We start from the raw sequence: 20,342 nt of genomic DNA on the forward strand, positions 1-20,342 counted from the left end.
GGAGGGAGGGAAGGAAGGAAAGGAGGGAGGGAGGGAGGGAGGGGGAATTTGGAGTTCTGTCTGTACCTCTTACTAGTTCAGTAGCCTTGGGCAAATTGCTTTCTCTCAAGATTCAGTTTCTTCATCTGTAAAATAAGGGCATATTTCCTCAACTCTTCAATGCAAGTGATGGAAGGATATGAGGACAGTAGCGTATCTCACAGAATTGAGCCTGTAGGAACCAGGCTTTCAGCCTGCTGGGGTCTCCTCTCAGTGCATCACACGAAGGCTTGTCCTTGCCAATCAGTAAGTTGGACTAATTTTTTTCCTACCAAAGTCCAGGCCTTTTTCACATGGGCCAGGGAAAGGGGAATGAGTGCAGCCTGTTCCAGCAAGATCAATTTAGCAACTCCAAAGACAAGAGATCTTTTTTTCTGGCCTAGGGCAGTGGCTCATGCCTGTAATTCCAGCACTCTGGGAGGCTGAGGAGGGTGAATCACCTGAGGTCAGGAGTTCGAAACCAGCCTAGCCAACATGGTGATACCCCGTCTCTACTACCAATACAAAAATTAGCCGGGCATGGCAGTGGGCGCCTGTAATCCCAGCTACTCAGGAGGCTAAGGCAGGAGAGAATCGCTTGAACCCAGGAGGCGGAGGTTACAGTCAGCTGAGATCGCGCCAGTGTACTCCAGCCTGGGCAACAAGAGCGAAATTCTGCCTCAAAATAAAATAAAATAACTAAAACAGTATAATTGGATTGTTTGTAACATAAAGGATAAATGCTTCAGGGGATGGTTACCCTTGAAGTCTCGCTTGCTCTATTGCCTAAGCTGGAGTATCCATTGTGAATATATATATATATAAATTTATTTTTTGAGAGAGTCTCACTCTGTCGCCCAGGCTGGAGTGTAATGACGCAATCTCAGCTCACTGCAAGCTCTGCCTCCCAGGTTCAAGTAATTCTCCTGCTTCAGCCTCCCAAGTAGCTGGGATTACAGGCAACCGCCACCATGCCTGGCTAATTTTTGTATTTTTAATAGAGACGGTGTTTCTCCATGTTGACCTGGCTGGTCTTGAACTCCTGACCTCAGGTGATCCACCTGCCTCGGCCTCCCATAGTGCTGGGATTATAGGTGTGAGCGACCAGGCTGGTCTTGAACTCCTGACCTCAGGTGATCCACCTGCCTCGGCCTCCCATAGTGCTGGGATTATAGGTGTGAGCCACCATGCTCGGCCTTTTTACTTTCAGGTATACAATTAAATTATTATTGACTATAGTCACCCTGTTGTGCTAATGGTTGATCTTATTCATTCTTATTTATTTATTTATTTATTTTTGAGACGGAGTCTCTGTCGCCCATGCTGGAGTGCAGTGGCCGGATCTCAGCTCACTGCAAGCTCCACCTCCCGGGTTTACGCCATTCTCCTGCCTCAGCCTCCCGAGTAGCTGGGACTACAGGCGCCCGCCACCTCGCCCGGCTGGTTTTTTGTATTTTTTAGTAGAGACGGGGTTTCACCGTGTTAGCCAGGATGGTCTCGATCTCCTGACCTCAGGTGATCCGCCCATCTCAACTTCCTGAAGTGCTGGAATTACAGGCATGAGCCACCGCACCTGGCCTCTTCAATTATTTTTTCATTCTGTTCCTCAGACTCGATTATTCCATTGTCCTATCTTCAAGTTCACAGTTTCTTCTGCCTGCTCAAATCTACCTTGAATCCCTCTAGTAAAATTTTCATTTCAATTATTGTACTTTCCAACTCCACAATCTTTTTGGTTTCTTGTTTGGATTTTTTTTTATCTCTTTTGTACTTCCATCTTGATCATATATTGTTTTCTTGACTTTCTCCAAGTCTTCCTTTAGTTCTCTGAGCATCTTTTTTTTTTTTTTTTTTGAGACGGAGTCTCGCTCTGTTGCCCGGGCTGGAGTGCACTGGCCGGATCTCAGCTCACTGTAAGCTCCGCCTCCCGGGTTCACGCCATTCTCCTGCCTCAGCCTCCCGAGTAGCTGGGACTACAGGTGCCCGCCACCTCGCCCGGCTAGATTTTTTTGTATTTTTTTAGTAGAGACGGGGTTTCACTGTGTTAGCCAGGGTGGTCTCGATCTGCTGACCTCGTGATCCGCCCGTCTCGGCCTCCCAAAGTGCTGGGATTACAGGCTTGAGCCACCGCGCCCGGCCCTCTGAGCATCTTTTAAGAGAGTTGTTTTATAAAGATTTTGTCTAGAAGATCTGCTGTCAGGTACTTTTCAGGAACTGTTTCTGTTTTTTCCTTTAAATGGCCATGCTTTCCTGTTTCTTTGAATGACTATGATTTTTTGCTGAAAACGGGACATTTGAATCTAATAATGTGGTAAGTATGAAAATAAGATTCTCCGCCTTCCTCAGAGTTTGCTGGGTTTTGTTATTGTTTGCTTGTTTATTTTTGTTGTTGTTGTTGTTGTTGGCTGTCTCTGCGCCAAAGAGCAGTCTAAGGCATACACTTAAGGTCTTCTCAAGTTTTTCTGAGCCTGTGACTTTCCCTAGAAACTGGGGTTACTTTCTAACTTTCCCCCATATATGCGGTTGCTTTTGAATGTCTTAATCTTTAATGTCTGCCTCCGAAAAGGGTGAAAAGAGAAAAATGAAGTGGGGAAAAGGGCGCCGGCCCTTTACATTTCCTGGAAGTCACTTCAGCTGGAAGGGGGCATGGCTTACCAAAAACATACAAACAAACAAAAAAAACACAGGGGCAAGCATGCAACAATGTGGGGAGGTGCAACAGCCCCTCCTTGCACTTTTGCAAAACCCATCGCTTTGTACCTTTGTTTTCAGAAGCAGCCATTAGTGATCAGAGCACAATTATATTTTGGAGGACAGGGTCCTTTTGGCCTACCCTGGCTCCAGCAAGCCAAGCTGCTCCTGGAATCCATGCACATCTGCCTCCCAGGGGCTGGAAATGGAAGATAAATGGCTGATATTGTGCATAACTTGACCAAAATTAAGTGCAATTTGCAATACAAAGCTTCCCCTGGATGGTGCAAGACTCCAGAGTTCCAAAATAGTATGACAGATTCTGCCAGCACAATTGTTGTGTAGGTTTGAAGACAGATTCCTGGTGCTTCCCACTCCACCATCTTCCCCTAATCTGATCTTAAGTCCATCCAGTGAATTTTTCACTTTGGGTATTGCTGTTCTTGTATTTTTTGTAGACACAGGGTTTTGCCATGTTGCCCAGGCTGGTCTTCAACTGGGCTCAAGCAATCCTCCTGCCTCAGCCTCCCAAAGTGCTGGGCTCAGAAAAGACCTGAGAAGACCTTAAGTTTATACGTTAGGCTGACCTTTGGCACAGAGACGGCCTACAACAACAACAACAAAAATAAATACATAAACAAACAATAACAAAAACCAGCAAACTCTGAGGAAGGGGGGAAATCTTATATTCATAGTCACCACATTATCAGATTCAAATGTCCAGTTTTCAGGAAAAAAATCACAGTCATTTAAAGAAACAGTGAGCCACTGCACCTGGCCGGGTATTGTATTTTTCATGTTTAGAAATTGTATTTGACCGGGTGTGATTTATGGCATTTGCACTGCAATCGTAGGATCTCTTTTCATCATCTTCCTTTTCCTTCGCCTCTCTCCTGCATTATATCTCCTGCTTTCTTTTTCTTTTGAGGCCGAGTTTCACTCTTGTTGCCCAGGCTGGAGTGCAGTGGTGCCATGTCAGCTCCCTGCAACCTCCGCCTCCCGGGTTCAAGCGATTCTCCTGCCTCAGTCTCCCCAGTAGCTAGGATTACAGGCATGCACCACACCACACCCAGCTAATTTTTGTGTTTTTAGTAGAGACGGGTTTCACCATGTTTGCCAGCCTGGTCTCGAACTCCTGACCTCAGGTGATCCTCCTGCCTCAGCCTCCCAAAGTGCTGAGATTATAGGTGTGAGCCACTGCACCTGGCTAGGATCTCCTGCTTTCTGAAATCACATCTTTCTCTTTTTTGGTTTATGTTGTCACTTTGGAAGAACATGTCCTCCAGTAGCTTCTTAGGAAAGGATGCATGGGAGGTAATATTATCTATGATGACAAATGTGTTTATTCTATCCTCATACTTACTGGACAGTTTAGCTGGGTATAGAATTTTAGGTTGGTGTCTTAGTTAAGGAATAGACCGCAATACACTAGTTCAAAAAGATAGGAGTTTACTCTCTTATATTGACAGTTCAGAGGAAGCAGGCAGGAAGACACAGTTACCAAGGCACCGAGTTTGTTTCCAACTTATTGTTCCACTATTCCCTAGTCAATGCTAAACCAACTTATCAGCAACACACCTGAATTCAAGCCCTCAAGAAGGGGAAAAGAGGAAGCAGAGAGCAAGGGATTTCCTCTGAAATTGTGACTGAGAAAGCTGCACACACTCTGCTGTGTCCTGTTGGCTCCTGAGGGGTGAAGTTAGTTTCTAGTCCACCTGTTTCACTCAGAGTGTTGCCTTTTGGGAGTTTCAGTTTTATACGAGTGATCTAGATCCAACCTTGCACCACGTGAGGGATTAGTTTTCTATCTTCTATGTATGAGGCCCATTAAAACTGCAAATCCTAGGCCCCAAAGACAGGCAGAGGCCCTAGCAGAGCCATCAGTTTAAGCCCTAAGGCTTCCCAAACTCTGAGTAGCATGCCCACCCCTCATCACTGCCTACAAAGCTCAAAGCCCCAGATGCTGTGGCCCTGCCATCTCACTGCCCGTATGTCTTCCTCTCCACCTCTCACACATCAGGCCCCAGCCTCTCCAGTCTCCTTGCTGTCCCGAGCTCTTTCCTACACCTCCCAGCCTTTTCAGAGGCCACTCCTGTGCCTGAAGACTCTTCCTCCTGATACCCATTCAGTTTGTTTCCTCCACCATCCTGTTCAAATGCCACCTCTGAGACCTTTGCTTACCGCTTTGAGCAAAATAGTCCCTTATCGCTACCTCCCACCCTTCTACTTTTCCTCAGGGCACCCAGCACTCCTAAAATGGCATTTTTCTTGAGACAGGGTCTTGCTCTGTCGTTGCCCAGGCCACAGTGCAGTGGCATGATGATGGCTCGCTGCAGCCTTGACCTCCCAGCTCAAGCAATCCTCTCATGTCAGCCTCTTGAGTAGCTGGGACCACAGGCACATGTCACCATGCCTGGCTAGTTTTAAAATTTCTTGTAGGGGCCGGGCGCAGTGGCTCAAGCCTGTAATCCCAGCACTTTGGGAGGCCGAGATGGTGGATCACGAGGTCAGGAGATCGAGACCACCCTGGCTAACACGGTGAGTGAAACTTCGTCTCTACTAAAAATACAAAAAAACTAGCCGGGCGAGGTGGCGGGCGCCTGTAGTCCTAGCTACTCCGGAGGCTGAGGCAGGAGAATGGCATGGACCCGGGAGGCGGAGCTTGCAGTGAGCTGAGATCCGGCCACTGCACTCCAGCCTGGGCAACAGAGCAAGACTCCGTCTCAAAAAAAAAAAAAAAAATTTCTTGTAGGGTGTCCCACTGTGTTGCCCAGACTGGTCTCAAACTTCTGGGCTTAAGTGGTCCTCCCACCTTGGTCTCCCAAAGTGCTGGGATTACAAGCATGAACCCCACCATGCCCGGCCTGTATTTTTATTTATTTGTTTATGGTCTGATTGTGGGGAAAAGAAAGAGAGATCAGATTGCTACTATGTCTATGTAGAAAGAAGTAGATATAAGAGACTCCATTTTGTTCTGTACTAAGAGAAATTCTTCTGCCTTGAGATGCTGTTAATCTGCAACCCTAGCCCCAACCCTGTGCTTGCAGAGACATGTACTGTGTTGACTCAAGGTTTAATGGATTTAGGGCTGTGCAGGATGTGCTTTGTTTAAAAAAGTGCTTGAAGGCAATATGCTTGTCAAAAGCCATCACCATTCTCTAATCTCAAGTACCCAGGAACACAATACATTGTGGAAGGTCACAGGGACCTCTGCCTAGGAAAGCCAGGTATTGTCCAAGGTTTCTCCCCATGTGATAGCCTGAGACATGGCCTCGTGGGAAGGGAAAGACCTGACTGGTCTGTGCTGAGGAGGATTAGTGAAAGAGAAAGGCCTCTTTGCAGTTGAGATAAGATGAAGTCATCTGTCTCCTGCTTGTCCCTGGGAATAGAATGTCTTGCTGTAAAACCGACTGTATGTTCTATTTACTGAGATAGGAGAAAACCGCCTTAGGGCTGGAGGTGAGCCGTGCTAGCGGCAATACTGCTCTTTAACCCACCACTGCTGTGTTTGTGTACCTGCACATCAAAGCACAGCACCTTTTCTTAAACTTATTTATGACACAGACCTTTGTTCACGTTTTCCTGCTGACTCTCTCCCCACTATTACCCTATTGTCCTGCCACATCCTCCTCTCCGAGATGGTAGAGATAATGATCAATAAATACTGAGGGAACTCAGAGAATAGCGCAGGCATGGGTCTCTGTATGAGCACTGGTCCCCTGGGCCCACTTTTCTTTCTCTATACTTTGTCTCTGTGTCTCTTTCTTTTCTCAAGTCTCTCGTTCCACCAGACGAGAAACACCCACAGGTGTGGAGGGGCTGGCCACCCCTTCACTGACTCTGATGTGGGAAACGATCCCAGGAGGCAGGAATAAGGGAAGGGGTGCCTCAAAGGAGGAGGAGCCAATTCAAGGATGTGTTACTGAGTCAAGCACCTCCTAGAATCTTCTGAGGAGACTAAGAATGGCAGCTCAGGGCTGGGTGTGGTGACTCACATCTGTAATCCCAGCACTTTGGGATGCCAAGGAGGGTGGATCACAAGGTCAGGAGTTTGAGATCAGCCTGGCCAACATGATGAAACCCTGTCTAAACTAAAGATACAAAAAATTAGCTGGGCATGTAATCCCAGCTACTTGGGAGGCTGGGGCAGGAGAATCGCTTGAACCCAGGAGGCGGAGGTTGCAGTGAGCTGAGATTGCGCCATTGCACTCCAGCCTGGACGACAGGGCAAGACTCCATCTCAAAAGAAAAGACCAGCCTGGTCAACCTGATGAAACCCCGGTCTCTACTAAAAATACAAAAAATTAGCTGGGTGTAGTGGCGGATGCCTGTAATTCCAGCTACTTGGGAGGTTGAGGCAGGAGAATCGCTTGAACCCAGGAGGCAGAGGTTGCTGTGAGCCGAGACTGCACCACTGCACTCCAACCTGGGCAACAAAAGTGAAACTCCATCTCAAAAAAAAAAAAAAAAAGTCAGCTCAGAACTGCCAGAAGAAAGGGAAAAGCCTGTACAGCTCATCTACTAACACCTTTAGTAAGGGTGCCCCACAGGTGCTTAACTCCCCTGCACTTCTGAGAATCCCGTGTCAGAGAATCCCTGGGGCAGGAAACAAGAGGCTCAGGTCTGAGGTGGGACCCATAGGGTCGTCCCTGTGCAAAGTCAGTTGAAGCCTGTGTGAAAGGGGCCACTGCAGCACCCTTGGCCCAAGGTGTTAGTAGATGGCTGGGGTCAGAGGTGGGGCTGAGGCTACGATACAGGGACACTGTGTGGATGTCTCCTTCACTCTTCTCCAATCACTTAGAAGAGTGGCCAGAGTGGCCAGAACAGTGAACACTCGATGAATACTTACTAAATGAATGATGTCGCAGTCTAGTGGGGGAAAAGGCAAGCAGTGAGTTAAGAAAATCAAGCGGGTTGCAGGCTATAATTGGGTAACCACAGGTTGCAGGGGGCCTCCAGCAGGAGCCTAGTTACTCTGTAGGGTAGGGGTGGGGATAGGACAGAGAAGACTTTCTGGAGCAGAGAGTCCCTAACCTGAAATATGGAAGACGAGCAGGAGTTAATTGCACAGATAAGTACTTGCACATCTAAGTAAATGTATCAGTGATAAAATCATAGGTAATCATAGGTAATGCAGTGGCTCATGCCTGTAATCCCAACACTTTGGGAGGCCAAGGTGGAATGATAGTTTGAGGCAAGGAGTTTGTGACCAGCCTGGGCAACACAGCGAGACCACGTCTCTACACAAAATAAAAAAATTAGCTGGGCGTGGTGGTTGGTGCCTATGGCCCCAACTACTCGAGAGGCTAGGGCAGGAGGGTTAGTTGAGCCCAGGAGTTCAAGGCTGTAGTGAGGCCATGTTCACGCCACTGCACCCCTGCCTGGGCAACAGAGTGAGACTCTTGTCTCCCCGCCACGCCCCTCCTCAAAATAATAGGTAACATGTACAAAGCATTTTCCGCGAGCCAGACACCATGCTGCGTGCTTGATGGGCCGTGTTAATTCATCCTTGCTATTTAATCCTAAGGCATGTGAACTGTTTTATCTGTTTTACCCAATGGAAACTTGAAGCTCAGAGAAGTCAAGTCACAGTCACTTGCATTGACAGGGTAGAGAGAACCTCTTTCCTCCATTTTACACAGGGCAACTAAGGCCCAGAGCAGGGCAGTGACTTATTCATGGTCACAGAAAGGTAAGGGCTGAGCTGGGACTAGAATCCAGGTTTCCTAACTCTTGGGCTTGTGTTCCTGCTCCAGAGCAGGCCAGAGAGATAGGGACTGAGGAGAAGAAGGGTGAATTAAACACACCCAGGCTGAGATGGGTGGGCACTGCCTCCCCAGCTACTACCAGAAAAAGCTGAAGGCAGGCACCTGCAAGGTCCAGGAGATGGAAGCGGCCACAGGCCGGCTGCGGTTGCAGAAGAAGATTCCCTATAACCCCCAGCAAGAAGAGAGCTCAGAAGTCCCAGAACGAAAGGTCCTCAGTATCCTCAGCCGGCTGAAGCAGCAGAACTATGGTGAGGCCCCTGGGCAGGGTGGGATGGGCTAGGGTTGGGGCTCTGCTCTCTTGCCCATCTGGGTTCCTCTCCTTGGGCCCTCAGGCAGCCAGGCCCAGGGAGCTGAGAGGCCAGTTTCCCACTTTGGGCTTAACTGTGTACATCAGAAAACAGGCTGATAATCACTATTTTCCATCCAGGCCTATGACAATGGCCTCTTGCATTGGACTCCTCCCCTCCTGCCTTAGCCTGAGCACAGGTTGGTCCCATGAGCCAGGACCGAGAAAGAACAGCTGTAGAGACTGGCAATCCCAGCTCACTGTTTATTGAGTGCCCACTGTGCTAGGCCCTTTGCAGATGCTCTGGAATTTAATACTCATCATCATGTATTCACCCCATTTTACAGATTAGAAAAACGAAACTGACCCGGGCATGGTGGTTCACGCCTGTAATCCCAGCACTCTGGGAGGCCGAGGTGGGCACCTGAGGTCAGAAGTTCGAGACCAGCCTGGTCAACATGGTGAAACCCCATCTCTAAAAACCTAGCCGGGCGTGGTGGCGAGCGCCTGTAATCCCAGCTGCTCTGGAGGCTGAGGCTGGAGAATCGCTTAAACCCGGAAGATGGAGGTTGCAGTGAGCTGAGATCATGCCATTGCACTCCAGCCTGGGCAACAAGAGCAAAACTCCATCTCAAAAAAGAAAAATGAAACTGATGAAGTTAAGCAACTTGCCCAATACCCCTAGCTAGTGTGTTTTGGAAAGGGGTGTTTATATCCAGGTGTGACCCCAAAACCTATGCTCTTTCCACTGGGCAAGCCTGCCTCCCTTCCCCAGGTACCATTAGACTCCTACTGTGTGCCAAGTAACAGGATAGGAGCTTTGCAGTCTTTCTAGAGTATACCTACTAGACTTTGCCAGCACCCATCACAAAGACCTCTGCTCCTTGTTAGGCTATTACCAGCTCTTATTCTGTGTGCAGCACAGAGCTGAGTGCTTTGCATATACTTCTCCTTTAATCCTCATCATCAACTCTTGTGAGGTGTGTACCACTATCACCTCCAGCTCAGAAGCTCAGAGAGGTTAAGTAACTTGCCCCAAAGCGCCAAGCCCATTATGTAGCAAAGCCAGGATTTCACCTGAATCTGCCTGCTTCCCGAGGCTGGGCGTGCTCTGAAGCATTCCCCCTTCTGCCTCCTTCTTCACCAGCTCCCAACCTGCAGAGCCCCTATGCCCAGGTGCCCTGCATCCCGCTCTGCCCGCGGATGGACAAGAAGATGGTCCGCAGGAAGCCGACCAACCACTATGTTCAAGACCAGTGCACACCCCCTGGCCTGGATCCTGACATCCGTAGCCCCTTCTTCCAGTCACGAGCTCAAGGAAACAGGTGGGTGCCCAGTGAAAGGGCCCCAGCCTAGGCCCTTCCAGATCCTTCCTTAAGAGGAGGCCCCTGGCCTAATGCCTGGGAATCTATCTTTCTAAGAGACCATACCTGAGAGGCTGCTTATTCCAGGGAGGAGAAAGGGTGAAAGGCGAAGAAAAAAAACCTTTGTTGAGGGCCTGTGTACCCGGTAGATTGTTCCACTGAAGCCAGAGTGCTTCTGCTTTCCTGTGTCCGAGACTCAGTGGCACCTAACTGAGGGCTACGAGTTCCCTATGGTTCAACATTAGGACTAGCAGAGTGTGCACCTGGGCAGAGGGGAGCGTCTCCTGCAGCAGTCCCCCTCCAGGCTGCTGGGGAAGGGTGCCCTGGACTTGGAATCAGGCCTCTAAGCCCGACTGCTGGCTCCAGTATTTCTGAGGGGAGGCCTCCTCTCTCTCCTCACTTGGGCACGCACGGATGGTACATGTACTGGCAGATAGGGAAAGGGCCAAATGTTTCCCACCCTTCTGCCCCATTCCTCTCCCCAGGGAACACAACTCTGACAGCAGAAAGTGGCCCAGCTCTGTGTCTTCTCAAACCCACTGACCCTCTGGAGGCCTTACTCTGGAGAGTTGCTCAAGGCCTGCAGACAGATGGGCCACCAGACAGGAGCTGCTGCTGGAATTTGCTTTTGTGGCCTGGTAAGCTAATAAACACCAATAACTTCAGCCTCTGTGCCTCTTGCTAAGGAAGGCCCTCAAGCTGTCACCCCAGCCACCCCTGGGCTCTCAGAGTGTAGGGTTCCACCTCAAAGCCCTGCCCAGGGTTGGGGTTTCTGCTACAGGTACCCCTGCATGCAAAGTCTTGACCTTCTGTGCCTTCTCAAAGCACAGGGCTAGGCCTCTCCTCAGAAGACCGCTTCCCCCTCTGGACTGGGAGCCCCACAAAAGCAGTCGTTTTCTCTCTCTACTGGCTCTAAGACAGGCCCTGTGTAAGAGCAGGAGGTAGCCTCTGCCATGCTCCCCGACAGAGCCCCAGGACCCAGAGCTCTCCTTCTCTGGGAGCCCTAAGGGGTGGGTCCTTTCCCCTCAACCCACATACCACCCAGCCTAGTATTTTACCAAAGACAGTCTTTCCCTGGGACTGGGCAGAGGGAAACCCCTCAGGGTTAAATAAACGGCCACAGCAAGAGGTAGAGGGCGGGGACTGAAATGAGGACAAAGATCTGACAAGTTTAAAACATGTATTTAAAATACAATTTATAAAATGCTTAATCTGCCAACGGGGTGGGAGTGGGCAGCTGCCCGCTACACCAGCAGAGTAAGACTGCAGGGGTGCGGCCCTCCCTCCCATGCCCTTCTGTTCAGACACCCAAGGGGCCCATGTGCACCCCTGGGATCACACAACCAGAAAACAGGACCCCAGAGGTTTCTTGAGTCTCTGCTTACCAGGGAGGCTGGGTGCAGCCCTGCCAGCCCATCCCTGAGCAGGGCACCCCCAGATGGGGCAGAGCAGGGTATGGCTGGGCTGGGCAGGGCAGGGCTGGGCGGGGCAGATGGGCTCTGGAAGGGGCTGATGGTAGCAGATAGGGTGTTGCCTCCTGCCTGCAGGTGGGGAGCACCCTGATTGAGTGGGCTGAGAAAGGCTGGTCACCAGGCCTGGACCCCCCAGCTCCTTTGGTTATAGGCTGACATCAGAGTAGTGGCTCATGGGAAGCGGTTAGCTGGAAGGTCTGAGGCCTGGCCCATGGGGTCAGGGAGGAGCTGGGGGAAGGGGACAGTACTGTGAAGGCAGATAAAGGGGCAGCAGCCTCAGGTTTCTGCCCCCCATCCCCCTGGAGTTTTCCAAGCCAAAGCCTGCAACTTACTTTAAAAAAGAAAAGGAAAAAAAGCACTTAGGAAAGTTACAGACAACTACCCCCAAAAAAATACCCTCCCACACACAAAATCCAAACCGTTTCCTCATCTCCCCTCCCGCCTCCCCCCAACACAATACAGTTTCCTGTTTTCTTTCTTTTTAAAAACACTGCCTGCTACCTCTCCATTTGGGAAGCCCAGGGCATGACTGCTGGTGGGTGGTGACAGGCACACAGCGGGCAAAGCCCATCTTTGGCCAGAGGGAGGTGGGAGGACCAGTCCCTGCCACATCCTCAATCCACAGACACCCACCAACCAGCCTTTACTTTGGCCCCTACTAGAGGGTAGTGGGCAAGAACAGGTGGTCCCAATGGCTGGGCAACCAGCACTTCTGGCCTTCCCACCTGGACCACCTCTATACCCTTCTCCAATTAAAAGAAAAGTCTCACTTTGGGTGGGAAACCACTATTACATGAGGGATGGACACTATACATTTAGAATGTGGACACTTGGTTAGGGCAGTGGAACTATAAAGATAGCAGCCAATTTTCCTCCTTGCCTTCTCCTGAAGGTAATCCTCCCTCTCACTGACTGAAGCTCTGCTTCCAGCTCTGCTCGTGAGCAACGCCTGGCTTTACAGTTACAAGGCTGTGCTATGGACTAGCTGCTGACTTGGCTGGCAGCTGGTGCTTCCTCCAGAGGGGAGGACGTGGTGGGGCATGGCTTGCTGGGCCTGGCCCACCATTCCCACTGGGAACCAATGGTGGAGTGAGCCTGTGAGACTCAGCTTGCCACCTTGGCCACCACGTGCTGCCCTCATCGCAAAACCACACCAACCACTCCAAAAGGTATCTGCTGGTCAGGAGCAAGGAGGCCGTCTGGCTGGCTAAGGGATAAGGCGCAGTGCAATGGAAGGGATCAGGAAGCCTGAGAGGAACCAGGTACACACAGAGCCGCTCTGGGCAGCTGCCCTTTTAGTCTCTTCCACCTCAAGGAGGCAAAGCAAACCCCAGGCTCCAGGGACAGAGGATAAACTGCCTTCATTCCAGGCCCTCGCTCTGGAAAAAGGGGTGATGGGAGCCTAGGCCTCTGAGGAACCAGTCTGTCATCAATCTTTGCAAAGCAAAGCTGTTCTTTTTCCAACTTTATTCAGAATGTTCTGCCTTCAAGGTACTGATTGCACAAAGGAAATGTACCAGGTATAGTTACTGAGCTGGGGCCATCAATGGAGATGGAGCACTGCAGACCCCTAAGAGTTCAAGCCATGCTGGAGTGGGAAGACCTATCCACCTTCTGAACATACAAAGCAGAAGGCTCAGAGTCCTGGAGGCAGACTCTCTCCTGGTTTTCCTTGTGCCGATGGCAAAATACTAAACAAGTCTCCTCTCCTTCACTTCTAAGCCCAGGGATGCAGTCTCACTCCCTGGCACTCTGCTCTCTTCTAGTAGTAAGCCTGGCTGGTAGGGAACCACCCTGAGGGGTATGGGAAGGGGAAGTCTGTTCACTTTCCCTATCTCCCAAAATACTAGAGGTGGGGTTGGCACCCTCCCCAGGCTCTCCGAGCCTACAGAGCTACTAGCCCAGTCTCCAGGCAAGGCCCAGATGCCCTGGGACTCAGCTCGGGGAGGGAGGTATAGGCATGGGGTGCTCATCTGTCCTGGCGGCTGCAGAGCCCTGCCCCTTTTCCGGGCGGCAGTAGGAATACAGAAGCTAAGCTCACCAAAATCCTATTGGTTAATGTTTCTAGTGAATTTCCCAGAAACATTTTTAAGTAGACTACCAAACTACCCTTTCTTAATTAAAAATTCGTTAAACCACTAAAACCCCTCCCATGCACTTTTTCTTGCAAATCAGATACTTGTATAAACAAACAAAAATAGGAAGAAAAAAAAAAAGAAAGGATATTTTCAAATGGAACTTACTTTTTAAGTGATGGAGACATGCACTTGGGGGTGGGTGGGTGTGAGTTTTCATTTGTGTTTTGAAATCCCAAATTAATGAGCATGATAAACTGTTATTGCTGGCACTGGCTTTACCCCAAGTGGCCAAGTGGCACTGTCTGACTCTCTGAGTCCTTGGTGGGTCCTCCCAACCTTCCCCTAACCCCCACCCTTTCCCTTTCCATTGACTTGGGACAGCCCTTGTCGATGAGCCAATCACAGTGGGAAGGGGGAGAAGGGGGGAGGTCACAGTGCATGGGGTTCAAGGTCACAGTGGGCGGAGCAAGGGGGATCACAGTGCAAGTAAGTCAGGTCGTTCCCACTGCTCAAGTCCAGCTGTCTGCCACGGCAGTGCAACCCGTGGCGGACGACCCAGGAGGCGGTGACGGCAGCAACGGCGGCATCTTTTCTTGCCTGCATTTATCTGCGCTGTTTGAAGCCTTGTGACCCATCAGGACCCAAAGGCTGTCTGATCACATTATTGGGCTGCCTGCTGTCTTCAGGTTGGGAGATCCTGGTTGGCCTGAAAGGAAGAAGAGCAGAGGAAGGCCTAAAGAAGAATATAATAGATGTCCCCCATCATTTCTCTATTATTTATTTTTGAGACGGAGTCGCATTCTGTCGCCTAGGTTGGAGTGTAATGGCGCTATCTCCACTCACTGCAACCTCCACCTCCCGAGTTCAAGTGATCCTTCCTACCTCAGCCTACCGAGTAGCTGGGACTACAGGCGTACGCCACCACACCCAGCTAATTTTTTTGTAATTTTAGTAGAGATGGGGTTTCACCACGTTGGCCAGGCTGGTCTTGAACTCCTGACCTCAAGTGATCCTCCCGCCTTGGCCTCCTAAAGTGCTGGGATTACTGCACCTGGCCTAGATGTCACTCATCTTAAAATCAACTGTCCTTGTAGCTGGGGCCCAAGTCACTCTGGCTCCACAAGTCTGCTTCTTTGGGAAGCTGACTCAGGACACCTCCAAGTTGAGAGGCCCCTGTGAGCAGGTAGGGTCGGTGGTGTATGTTCACCTCCAGCAGCTACGGCATTCTTTCCCTGTGCTCAGCTGCCAGCATTCACTTGTAGGCAGGGGGAGTGCTCGAGGGCCCACTCTGCCCAGAGGCAGCGACCACGGACAGTACATGCCCTGCAGAACCATTTGGAATCTCCAGATGTTAGGCCAAGGTAAAGAGCTGGAATCAAGAGCTCAGCAGAGGGACACATCCCCTGCCCCCCAATTCTTCCCTCCCACTCCTCTCCAAACTCTGCGGTTAATGGTTGACTCGTATTAGTCTAGGGAACTAAAGGAAGCACCTATTTTCCACCCTGGAAAGGTGAAGACTTAGAGGAGAAACAACAAAGAGAACAGGTATCTCGTCAAAATTATGAAGAGCTAGAAAGAAGGTACGCAGATTAGTTCCTTAAGTCCCAGGATGCCCAGCCATAGTGGCCCTTCAAAGTCAGAAGGAGGCCGTCTTAATGCATACTGCTTGATTAGGAAGTGACAAACTTATATAATGCAACCTCTAATATTGCAGAGAAAAAAATGCGAAGAGTAAAAAGGAATTTAGAAAATTCACAAAAACATCACAGCAGGCATACTGGAGACCCAGAAAATACAACCAAAGCGCTTATCTGGGCACTTTCCACTCTGCCAGCCCAGGTTCTCGACATCCTATGCTCATTTACTCAATGAACTGCCCAACACCTGATTATCCCATTTTTTCAGATGAGAAAACTAAGGCCCAGAGAGGTCAAGTCGTTCTAAATTAAGAAGAGGTAAGAGGCAGATTTTGACACAAGCTCATCCATGCCTTTACTCTAAACACAACACTGCCCCCTGGTGACTACCAACCGCAGAGGCAGCATGCCAGCAAACTGCCACCTCCTGATAGGCTTTTAGAGCCGTCCCCAGCCAATGCAGCACAGTGAACTAGCCCCAACAGGCTGGGGTCGGCGGCTGGAGCTGCAAGGTTCCTACCCTGACTCTGCTTGCTTCTCACTACTCTACACGCAGCCAGGATGCTCTCCTCCTCCTGGGTGGACTGGGAGAGCCATCATTGGCCGGTCCTGCCAGCCACACTCACCTGTCGAGGATGGGTTTCTCCTGCTCCTCCTCGGGGCTGGCACTGCCCAGGATCCGCTTCCGGGCCTCGGCGTACTCGGCCTCTCGCTGTGCTAGGGACTTGACCGGAAGGGTGGGCCTGCTGGTGGAGTTGGGGCTGCTGACCACACCGTTGCTGGTGGGCCTCTTGAGGATGCGGATCTGTGGAGGGGGCCCCGCGGGTAGGCTATCGTCCTGAATCACAATGGGCACTTTGGGAGGAGATTTGGATTTCCTGCTGACAAAGAGCAAACACAGCTTCACAAATCATGCTCCTAAGGAGGCCCTGTCCATGTCCCACACCCACCTCTCATCACTTTCCTCTCCCTCCTTACTAATTCTACCCATGATTCTCTGGCCTCTGACCAGACAGCAAAATTTCCACTCCTTAAGAAGCGTGTCCCAAAAAAGCAAGCTTGTGACCAGCTCTGGCAGGCCACAGGAACTGCTCCTCAGCCCTAACCCCTGGCCACGGGGGCTGGAACACCACCTCCTTCTATCCCCGTGTTCACCACAGCCACATCAACCACCATTTGGCCCTGCAGCAAAACAGTTTATGTCCAGAATCGAATGGCGTCAGTTAAGATCCCAGCTTCCCTACACAGATCAGAGTAGGACTGACTGGTGGGGTGGGAGCCTTTGAACTTGGGGGTCAGCAGTGTTCACTCTCAGCCAAATCTTCCATCACATGCTCAAACCAGACAAACACTACAAAGGAGCCCACTGTGCCATCCCTGCCTGGCATCAAGATCTACCAAGCCACCTTCTAGTGAAAATGGCCTGTGCCTCCCAGAGACAAGCTACACCAGACAACTGAATCCTCTTCAAAAGAGCTTCTGAACAGAGAAACCTCCCTTGCCAGGGCTTTCTGGTCTTTTGGACAGCGGCGGGGCTGGAGTGAAGGATGCTCCTAGAAATAGTGCTTGGCAATGCTCAAAAGAAAAGCATTGTCCAAGGCTGGTGGACACATACATCAATGCGATGTGTCCACAAGGAGAGGTGGAATGACAAAAAACAAAGAGGGACAACAACACAGGAAGGGAAAGAAACAAAAGCCACAGGAGGAGACAGGAACCCAGGCAGGAATGACCACCCAACAACAGCCACCAGGATCCTCCCCAGAGCAGTCAACCAGCTTCTCTTCAGAACCAAACAGGCCTGCTTTCAGAGCCTTCACTGTCAGGAGTCCGGATTGGAGGAACTGAGTCAGGGTGAATGGAAACAAGTCCCAGGTAGGACACAAATGGTATGGAACAGGGACTGTAACCCAGAGTTAGTGTGGTTGCTGAGATAAGCAGACAGACAAGGAGCCAGCAATCTGATCAAAGAGGCAGGGAGCCAGGAAAACTGGCAGGCAGGCAGAGCACCCCAGAGTTTCCTGGGGAATGACTGTGCTGGCCAGTAAGCAAATCCAGAGAGGTCCTATCCTCCCTTCTGTCCCTTGTACTTATGGAAAACCAACAGGTTCCCTAAGCCCAAAACAGAAAGCTAAAGTCAACTTTCACCTACTCTGGAAACACCCTCCTCTGTCGTCTAGGTGGAGAACAAAGCTATTTTTAAAGGGTTTTTCAAGAATTTCCTAGAATGTTTTCTTCCAGGATACCCTCATAATACCCTAAACCACCAAGTCACTGGGGACCCAGAGAAATCATCTGCCCACACTACTCATGCCACAGAGAAAGAAACTGATGTCCAGAGCAGGGAAATGACTTGCCCCAGACCTCAGAGCAACTGGGGCACAGCCAGGCCTAAAACTCAAGTCTTCCAACTTGTCACTTCCTCACATCCCATCAGACGACCTCACGTAGGGGGCCCACAAAGGTCGGAGGCAGGTGCAACACCCCAGCCTCACCCCTAAAGCCTCAAGCCACCACATCCTGGTCTCCAACTTGAAGGGAAGGGTTTGCTGCCCCAGAGCCTGACCTGCTAGGACCTGCTAAACCTAATGGCCAGTTGGAGAACACCACTGACTGCCCAGCTCTCAAACCACAGAGAGCTCGAGCCCTCAGACCAGACAGCAGCCTTACCTCTCTTTCTGTGTGATCTTCAGTTTTTTTTCCAACCGTCTGTCTATTTCCTAGAGGAAAAAAATGTATATAAAAAGAGGAAAAAAATCTCTCTCAAATAAAAACTTAGTCTTTATTTTTGGAGCTAAGGGCAGTGTCCTTTCTTTAGGCAGGGACATGACTGTGTCCTTCAACATAATAAATGTGCACTAGATTCTGGGGTTTGGGGACCTGATACCCTCTGCAGGTCCATCTCCCTTCTAGCCCCATGGCCGCATGATAGTTCTAAACCTCATTGTTCAGCTGGGTTCTTTGCATAGCCTCCAACTAGTTTTCTGACCTGTAATCTGTCTTTCACAGAGCCATTCAAATCACCTTCTGAAACTAAATTTAGGAACACTTACTCTATTTTATGAAATAAAGAGTTGGCCAAAAACAAAAACAAACAAACAAAAAACCATAAATCTGATCATGTCACTTCAACTGCTTGCAGACCTAGTCAAAGCTTCTGAGCAAGCCTCACCCATACCTTCTTTTACCTTCTGTCTCTGTTTTTGCTATCACTAGCCCCCAGAACCCAGCATGCTGTTCCACCTGCCGGCCATGCCCTCTCCCCTTGCAAACTGCCATTGATCCTGCACAACCCAGCCTGGATGTCTACCTCTCCTTTGTAAAGTCTCCTCTGATCCCACCAGCATGGTGTATCACCTGGTCCTCAGAATAAACTCTCCCTTTTACATTCCTTTATGGTCACATCTATCTAATATTTTAATAATCTATTTTTTACTGTTATGGACTTGAACTCTCTGTGATTGACACCTACCGAAAGGCTTAGAGTAAAACCTATGCCTTATATTTGTGGCCCTGGAGGTCCCTGGTCTACAAGTGAACATGGGAAACCTGAGGAAGAGACAGGACACCTGAGAGTACAGCAAGGACTTCTCTCAGAACCAGAGTCTGACAGGTCTTGATTAAAACAACGCCACCATTTTAGAGAAAAGCAGAGAGAAGGAAGAGGCTGAGAAGGAGGAGCAGGCAGGACTGCCTTCCAACACGCCCTGGCCTCGTCTCTTCAAGCCCTGAGCGGGACGTCGGGCTTATGGCAGTCTGAGCCCTCAGCCCATCAGCACCAGCATGCCTATGGCACCTCCACGCACGCGTGTGAGCATCTATCTCCTGGACGGGGGTGTGAGGAGAGGCCTTGCACAGAACAAAGACCAAACCCCCAGGCTGCTTGGCTGCCCTACGGCCTTTCTTAGAAAAAGTCCCACTCCCTCAGCCATCCTCAGTGAGGACAAGATCAACTAGCTCTAACGGAGATGGAAGAAACTGTATGCAAAATTCTGTGTTTTTCTGGAGAGAAGATCTCTAACGGTGGTTCTCAACCAGATAAGATTCTGTCCCTCAGGGGACACTGGACAATATCAAGCCATTTTTGGTTGTCACTATCAGGGGAGATGCTAAATGTCCTACAGTATACAGGACAGCCCCACACAAAGAACTATTTAACCCCAAAAGTCAACAGCTAAGTTTGGGCAACCTTAATTTATTAGAATGGGGTTTTCAAAGGAGTCCATCGCTTGTAAAATGTGAAGAACCATAGCCGTAGTGAGGAGGCTTTAAAATTTGGTGAGATCCGGCCAGGCGCGGTGGCTCACACCTGTAATCCCAGCACTTTGGGAGGCCGAGGTAGGCAGATCACGAGGTCAGGAGATCGAGACCATCCTGGCTAACATGGTGAAACCTCTTCTCTACCAAAAAATAGAAAAAATTAGCCAGGCGTGGTGGTGGGCGCCTGTAGTCCCAGCTACTCAGAAGGCTGAGGCAGGAGAATGGCGTGAACCCGGGAGGCGGAGCTTGCAGTGAGCCAAGTTTGTGCCACTGCACTCCAGCCTGGGCGACAGAGAGGGACTCCATCTCAAAAAAAAAAAAAAGAAAGAAAAAGAAAAAGAAAAGAAATGTGGTGAGATCTGCTCCATGGCTCAGGGTGTAGGCCATTTTCATGAGTGCTCTGTATGTCCTGAAAATAACTATCCTCCAGTTGATGGGTACACTTCAAGCTGGTTAGCTATATTGTTCTAATCTTGTAAATTTTTACTGATTCATTTGATCTACTGACCAGGTAAAGAATTAAGAATTATTGGCCAGGCACAGTGACAGTGGCTTATGCCTATAATCCCAACACTTTGGGAGGCTGAGGTAGGCGGATCACTTGGGGTCAGGAGTTTGAGACCAGTTTGGCCAACAGGATGAAAACCCGTTTATATTAAAAAATTCAACAATTGGCCAGGTGCGGTGCTCACGCCTGTAATCCCAGCTCTTTGGGAGGCCGAGGCGGGCGGATCACGAGGTCAGGAGATCGAGACCATCCTGGCAAAC

At 50.0% G+C, this 20,342-nt stretch overlaps 2 protein-coding genes across 3 annotated transcripts in view; one reads left to right on the plus strand and one right to left on the minus strand.

The window, feature by feature from the left end:
- Positions 1-10,792, plus strand: part of SPATA21 (spermatogenesis associated 21) — a 54,798-nt gene extending 44,006 nt beyond the window's left edge. The window contains exons 12-14 of the mRNA XM_011939875.1: positions 8,550-8,725; positions 9,911-10,088; positions 10,613-10,792. Of these exons, the coding sequence (XP_011795265.1) occupies positions 8,550-8,725; positions 9,911-10,088; positions 10,613-10,670 (412 nt within the window). The 3' untranslated portion in view covers positions 10,671-10,792. The remainder of the gene's footprint in view (positions 1-8,549; positions 8,726-9,910; positions 10,089-10,612) is intronic.
- A 498-nt stretch (positions 10,793-11,290) lies between these two features.
- SZRD1 (SUZ RNA binding domain containing 1) overlaps positions 11,291-20,342 on the minus strand; it is a 40,572-nt gene continuing 31,520 nt past the window's right edge. The window contains exons 2-4 of one of the 2 annotated variants that reach the window (XM_011939873.1): positions 17,985-18,034; positions 15,941-16,192; positions 11,291-14,383 (exon numbers count right to left, since the gene is read on the minus strand). In XM_011939873.1, coding sequence (XP_011795263.1) covers positions 14,281-14,383; positions 15,941-16,192; positions 17,985-18,034 — 405 coding nt within the window. In that variant the 3' untranslated portion in view covers positions 11,291-14,280. Of the gene's footprint in view, positions 14,384-15,940; positions 16,196-17,984; positions 18,035-20,342 lie in introns of both variants that reach the window. The other variant, XM_011939872.1, reaches the window with a different exon arrangement.

The sequence above is a fragment of the Colobus angolensis genome, unplaced genomic scaffold (genome assembly GCF_000951035.1).
Source record: "Colobus angolensis palliatus isolate OR3802 unplaced genomic scaffold, Cang.pa_1.0 Scaffold185, whole genome shotgun sequence".
Taxonomy (NCBI): Eukaryota; Metazoa; Chordata; class Mammalia; order Primates; family Cercopithecidae; genus Colobus; species Colobus angolensis.